This window comes from Phocoena sinus, chromosome 16, assembly GCF_008692025.1.
Source record: "Phocoena sinus isolate mPhoSin1 chromosome 16, mPhoSin1.pri, whole genome shotgun sequence".
In the NCBI taxonomy this organism is placed as follows: Eukaryota; Metazoa; Chordata; class Mammalia; order Artiodactyla; family Phocoenidae; genus Phocoena; species Phocoena sinus.
Genome location: NC_045778.1, coordinates 25,425,401 through 25,432,533, shown reverse-complemented (window position 1 = coordinate 25,432,533; position 7,133 = coordinate 25,425,401). Strand labels below are relative to the sequence as shown.

The 7,133-nt window shown below is 43.0% G+C and overlaps 1 protein-coding gene across 1 annotated transcript; it reads left to right on the top strand.

Moving 5' to 3' along the window:
* The first annotated feature begins 325 nt into the window (after positions 1-325).
* MSS51 (MSS51 mitochondrial translational activator) lies at positions 326-6,792 on the top strand. The gene is given in 7 exon segments (XM_032607985.1): positions 326-988; positions 1,270-1,412; positions 2,231-2,368; positions 2,574-2,909; positions 2,912-3,137; positions 3,450-3,545; positions 3,850-6,792. Coding segments are annotated over 7 exon segments (1,365 nt in total). The 5' UTR covers positions 326-782; the 3' UTR covers positions 4,070-6,792.
* The last annotated feature ends 341 nt before the right edge of the window (positions 6,793-7,133 follow it).

Sequence of the window (7,133 nt, the reverse complement as noted above, 5' to 3'; positions counted from 1 at the left end):
TGCTTATAAATGTGATGATAGGTCTTTTAAAATGAATGTTTTCCTTCCCCAACTAGATTAGATTGACTGTTTCTCTAGTTAGATGGTAGTTTCGGACCACCAAAACTTTTTTTTTTTTTTTTGCAGTACGCGGGTCTCTCACTGTTGTGGCCTCTCCCGTTGCGGAGCACAGGCTCCAGACGCACAGGCTCAGCGGCCATGGCTCACGGGCCCAGCCGCTCCGCGGCATGTGGGATCTTCCCGGACCGGGGCACGAATCCGTGTCCCCTGCATCGGCAGTTGGACTCTCAACCACTGCGCCACCAGGGAAGCCCAACCAAAACTTTTGTTGCTTTTTCCTCTAAGTTGATGTTTTAAAATACACGAATAGTATACGAATATATTCTTTGTATAAAAAGTCACACATTACAAACAAGTCTAAAGTTCCTTTTTATCGATCCAATTCCCATCCTAGTGCCTTCTCCCCTCCTCAGAGTTAATCACTGTTATCAATTTTATATGAGCCCTGCCAGACTTTTCTAGGCATCTATATTATATATAGAACTTCATGTATAATACATATATGTATAATTATAGTCACATAATTATTTCTCTTTTTCACAACTGCCTGTGGTGATCAATAATCTGTAGATATGAAATAAATCTTACTGATACCTGGGCCTGAGAGACTGGAATGACAAGTGAAAGGTCAAACATACGAAAAAGCATCGTATGTGTCCAACTTACAAAATTCCATTCCATATCTGTTCTACGTATAGTCCCCAGGTATCACTGGACAGGCCATGGCTCCATGGTCCTGATGACGAAGGCACAAGAAACTCCCCTCATCAGTGGCTCCCGTGGTTGTGACCCCACCCACAGTTGTGACTCCTGTGCCTCTGAGCCTCTCAAAACCTGGCCCTAGCATTGATACACTTGGCTTCTTCTCCTTGGAGAATAATGTTCCTGGCCTATCCCAGCTGAACATGGAAAGCTATGAGGAATACAAGTGAGTGACTAGCTCTATGGAAGAGTGATATATTGTCACTGGTAGAAGTGATTCATAAGGTGGAGAGGGAGTATAGCTTGGGGAATATGGGGTATTTGCAATGAGGGATTTTCTCATCCTGACTTTTGCCAGTTTTATTACTATAGAAGAAATATAATTTGCTTAAAAGAGAAACAATGGGAGTAGGAGAGGTGCAAATATATAGGAGGCAAGGTAAGAGTCATGAGAAATTTTGGAAGTGTTTTTCCTATTGCCACTCCTTCTTCATGCTGTTTCTGCAGGTTGGTGCTAGATGGGGATACTCCTGTATCAAGCTTTGGATATCGATCCCTTCAAGAAATGTTCCAGAAGATGGAGGACACATTCCGATTCTGTGCTCACTGTAAAGTACTCCCTAGTGGCCTTTCAAACTCCAGGGTCCTCTGGCAAGAGGTGATTAGTTGGGGGCTAATAGGGGAGACATCCGGAATGATCCTATTCTAAGACCTCATTGCAGGAGGAAAGTTCTGAGAATTTTCAGAATAACTTCAGGCTTGCTCCTCATTTTGTGTGATCTAGGCCACAGAGAAATTAGAAAAGGGTTGCTTATAAGGCTCCTGATTATTTTGGTATTATGGGGAGGTTAGACAGAGACCAGAGTATAATCATTTCTACCTCTCTCCTCTTTTTTTTTTTTTCTTTTTTTTTGCGTTACGCGGGCCTTTCACTGTTGTGGCCTCTACCATTGCGGAGCACAAGCTCCGGATGCGCAGGCTCAGCGGCCATGGCTCACGGGCCTAGCTGCTCCGCGGCATGTGTGATCTTCCTGGACCGGGGCACGAACCCGTGTCCCCTGCATTGGCAGGCGGACTCTTAACCACTGCGCCACCAGGGAAGCCCTACCTCTCTTCTCTTGAGCACTTAAGTGGTAAGACCGTATCTGTCTGGGGAGGTTGGGGTCAAGCCACACCTGTGATAACAGGGCAGCCACAAACTCCTGCTGTTTTTTTGTTTCTGTAAGGGATGTAAAAAGTTAGTTCTAGACAGAGGCTGAGGTGTCACTGTAACCCAAGAGAAAAATTACATTCCCACTCCCTCCTGCCTCCTGTGCCAAACATAGTCCCCAAATTTGCTGCAGCAGCTGTCATTCCTCTCCCTACTTTCCTCACCCGGTGATCTTTCTTCCCAGGTGCAGGAATATCAGTTCCCTTCCCCAGGAGTCCCCCATTCACCTTTGAGGTATAGGAACATCTGTTTCTGGGCCTCATTCTCTCAGGTGCAGAAGTGTCTATTACTGTGGTCCAGAGTGCCAGAAGTCAGACTGGCCAGCACACAGGAGGGTTTGTCAAGAGCTGCGTCTTGTAGCTGTGGACCGTCTCATGGAATGGCCTCTGGTCACAGGTGGAGTGACAGTATTGGGGAATTTTGCCATAATGGTCATAGTTGATGGTACTTGGAGAAATATATGAAAGCATGTTGTTTTGAGGAAAAAATGAGGAACTGAGTGGGACAGGGCAGTCTTGGGGACAGGTTGGGAGAATGAACATGGAGGGAATATTGAAGCCAGGGAAGGATTAGGTCATTTCTTATTCCTTCTTTCCTGCAGGTGGTTTTGTCCTTCCCTCAGGACCTTGGTCTTGGCTGACTGAAGGCGCACAGGGCTGGGACACCTGGTTTTCTATGTGACGTTTACAGCTGGAGGCTACTCTGGATGCTATGCTTGGTAGTCAGGCCATGACCACCCTGTGGGCCAGTGTAGGATGGCCAAGGCCAGATCCAGATGTCCTGCAGGGCTCTTTGAAGCGGTTGCTGACAGATGCCCTGTCACGGCCCTTGACACTGGGCTTTGGGCTTCGGGCCTTGGGGATAAATGTTGGGAAGGTCGGGGGAAGCACAGTGCACATGGTTGGTGCTTCTCATGCAGAGACATTCCTCACTCACCCTGGGACTATGATGAACTTGGCTACGTGTTTCCTGGGCACCTTGGCCTCCATGTAATCATGGTGGGTGTAGATGTAGCTGCTGGCTTTTCACAGAGTGCCTCACCTTCACTCCTGGAACCTGGCACAGTTCAGCTTAGTAGCCATAGGGGCCTCTAACATGACTTCTGGGAGGAGCAAGTAGAGTCTGGGCAGATAGCCCATCCAGATTTGGTGGTGGCATTCCATCCAGGGTAAGAGTCATTTGTTTGGGGGAATACAGGGTCGGTCCTCTGGGAGTTTTCCATCCTGGCTCTTGTACCTTTGGAACCCCATTCATTTGGTCAGGTTAAGCGTAATATAATGAAGACCTTGGTTGATCATTAGCCATATGTGCTACACCTGGGTCCATAATTTTCCATTAAAGAATCTGGGGCGGGTGATGGTGGTAAATGAGCATTGGAGATGAGCAAGGTGAGGGGTGGACGCAGTCAAAGAAGTATGTTGGTTAGGGTCTACCTTAGCGTTTCCCCTTTCTATTCGCATCTCCATTTTTGTTCCATAGGTTTCCATGCTTCCCCGGACCTGATGGAGGCTTGGCTGCCCACCCTCTTGCTACTTCGTGATTATGAGATCCCTACAATGATTACTGTTTACAGGTTTTGACCTCCTCCTATTTGTGATACCTCCCCAATTCACTCACACCTCTATGTAGATGAGCTCATTTCTCTCCCCCTTGCTCATCTTCTGCCTTCTGGTGAGGATTTTCTTCCTTCCCATGCTTGGCTTTCTCATCCCTTCAAAGTGCTATGCTAGTTAATTGGGTAGTTAGTCTAGACATTTGGGAGGGAGGGATAGCTGTTGCGTTAGTCCAGCCTTAGGTAATTTTTGGGATTGATGAGCAGTTCCTCTCCTATCTCTTTCATAATCAGCAGAGCAATTTTTCTTATCTGTCTCCCATAGCCAGCAGGAGTTGGCAGCCTCTTTGCAGATCTTGGTGGACCTGGATACACACATCACAGCCTGTGGAGCTAATCCTTTTGCGTCCCTCAAACCTGAACAGGTCTACTCCAACCCCAACAAGCAGCCAGTATACTGCAGTGCCTACTATATCATGTTTCTTGGAAGCTCCTGCCAGCTGGATAAGAGGCAATTGGAAGAGAAAGTAAATGGCAGGGTATAAATAGCTGAGCCAGATCCTGACTGGATGTCTAGAAAATGCAGAGATTGTGATGAAATTACCTGCTGATGCCAGATTATTGCCAACTTTCAAATCCACTATATCGTAAACTTAATTCATTTGTCCTGGTAGATTCTAAGCTGAATGGGAGATCCTGTATGATGTGACTCATTTCCAAGAGGTTAGCCACATGTAGCTTCTAGAGACAGGATTCTAGATTTAGTGTGTGGAGACAGGATTCTAGATTTAGTGTGTGGCAAAAGGCCCTTATATCAATCTTTGTAGAGCCTTAAGTTCCTAAGAGTTTCCTTCATGAGAAAGTTATATGTTTTGACTTTAACCGGATGGCCCCAAGGAGAAGAACGGCACCTTATTCTTCTGAAAAAGACTTTCTTCTTATACAGCAATTTGGGCTAAAAAATGCAGAAGTCTTAATGACTTGAAGTAGTGGAAAAATGAGGAAGTCAGAGAAGTGGTTGGGAACATGGGGGAGGTTGTGAGGATTGGCACACTGTTCTACTTCCTGGCTTTTTCAAGATACATGTCTCATTTTCCTATTTTCTCTTGGGGACTTCTAATTTTAGAGCAGCTTTTTGCCCTTGTGTTGTATTTTAGGTATCCCAGGGTGTATCAGGGTTACTTGAATACACTGGAGTTTGTTATCACCTGGTCTATACCACAATAAACTCAGTTTGGGGCTTCTTAAGTCACTTGTTTTATCTTATTTCCTATTCACTGCCAAGTGTTACTTGTCTACACAGAACATCTCAAGATTGGAGGTTTCTCTCTTGCCAAAGGAGTGATTAACATCAGCTCTCTGTTTGGGTCTGCCATTCTACCACACCCTGTCTGTTGTCATCCTTCTCTTATCACACTCTCAGGATTAGGATATTCCCTAGATATTCATTTCTACAACTTGCTGTGACCTCAGCCTCTCCACTTACATCCAGAATATATATATAGAACTCTTACAACTCGATAATAAAAGGACAAATAACTCAATTTAAAAGTGGGCAAATGATCTGAATAGATGTTTCTCCAAAGAAGATATACAAATGATCAATCAGCACATGAAAAGATGCTCAACATCGTTAGTCATCTGGAAATACAAATCAAAACCACAATGAAAGAAAGTGCTTCTTTTGCTAGGATGACAACAATAAAAAAGACAGATAATAACAAGTGTTAATGAGGATGTAGAGAAATTGCAGCCCTCATACACTGCTAGTTGGGATGTAAAATGGTACAGCTATTTTGGAAAACAGTCTGGCAGTTTCTCAAGAAGTTAAACATTAAGTTACCATTTGATCCAGTTATTCTGCTCCTAGGTGTGTACTCATGAGAAATGAAAATATTTGTGCACAAATGTTCACAGCAGCATTATAAATAATAGCCAAAAGGTAAAAATAACCCAAGCGTCCATCAACTTGTGAATAGATAAACAAAATGTGGCATATACATATAATGAAATATTTGGCCATAGAAAAGAATGAAGTACTGATTCATGCTACAACATGGATGAACTTTGAAAATACGCTCATCCATGTTCATGTTAAGTGAAAATCCAGTCATAAAAGACCACATATTAAAAAAAAAAAAAAAAAGGCCACATATTGTCTGAGTGCATTTATATAAAATGTCTAGAGTTGGCAAATCTATGGAGACAGAAAGTAGATGAGTGGCAGCATAGAGATGAGGATGGTGAGCATATTGGGGATGATGGCTAAAGTGTATGGGCTTTATTTTTGGGGTGATATAAATGTTCTAAAATTGTGATGGTACAACTCTGAATATATTAAAAACCATTGAATTGTACACTTTACATCAGTGAATTATATCTCAATAAAGCTGTTACCAAAAACAGTTTTTTAAATCAGAGTGTAAAAAATGAGAATATTTAAGTGCTTAACAGTGTCTAGCATATAGTATGTATTTAATAAATGGTAGCTATTATTGAATACATACCACTTTGAATATTCAGTAACATAAATAGATTGAACTTACTGAGCAAGATGGTTTGACAATGGAAAAACCAGTCAGAATGCCATTTTTGTGGTTCAGATGATGTAATGCATGTATCAGCTAAAGTGACCAATGGTAGTAATTAGGGAAAAGAAGAGGTCTAGCTATAACAAGGAAAGTAAACAGGTAGATAATATTTTGTAGCTAGAATGTGAAAGTAAAATCTATAGGGCTTAATTACTGATTGTTTTGGGTGAAATGTGATATATCTATCAGAGTCTAATCAGGAGACAGAAACCACACAGTAACAGGTGACACAAAAATTTCCAGCTTAGAGTGGTGGTGACAGTACATAAAAGTGCCTTAGCTTCATGCTAAATGCTGAGGATTCCAAATGGCTTTTACCCTTAGAGTGTTTACAGTTTAATAAAAGACTGATGTTAAGCAGGGGCAATATAATGAGTTACATTTTCTAAAGTCAGCATATGAAGTGAAAAAGCTGTATTTTCAAAACTACATTGAAATTCCCTTAGGATAACACTCCATTGTGGATTCCAACATATCCTTATCTCAACAAGTCTATCAGAGCCAGTTATTTCCTCCACTATTGGAAACAGACCTCTGTTTATTTAGTTGATCACTGGATGAAATAATTGACTTGAGTCTGGGGGGCCCTGTTGTAGTCAACCAAGTATTTTTTTTGTTTGTTTTGTTTTTTTGTTTTTTTTTCTTGCGGTACGCGGGGCTCCGGACGTGCAGGCTTAGCAGCCATGGCTCACGGGCCCAGCCGCTCCGCGGCATGTGGGATCTTCCCGGACCGGGGCAAGAACCCGTGTCCCCTGCATCGGCAGGCGGACTCTCAACCACTGCGCTACCAGGGAAGCCCCCAAGTATTTACTGAACATTTTATTTCTAGACTCTAGAGATATCCCTGTTCTCAAGGAGTGTACATTCCGAGGGCAGCAGGGGGAGATGACAAACAGTAAATACAGAATCTTATATGCTTTTAAGTGCTACAAAGAAAATTAAATAGGGTAATTAGTGTGTATAACTGGTGGTGGTGTTAGTGACAGTGGGGCTACTAATGCTACAATGTTCAGGGAAT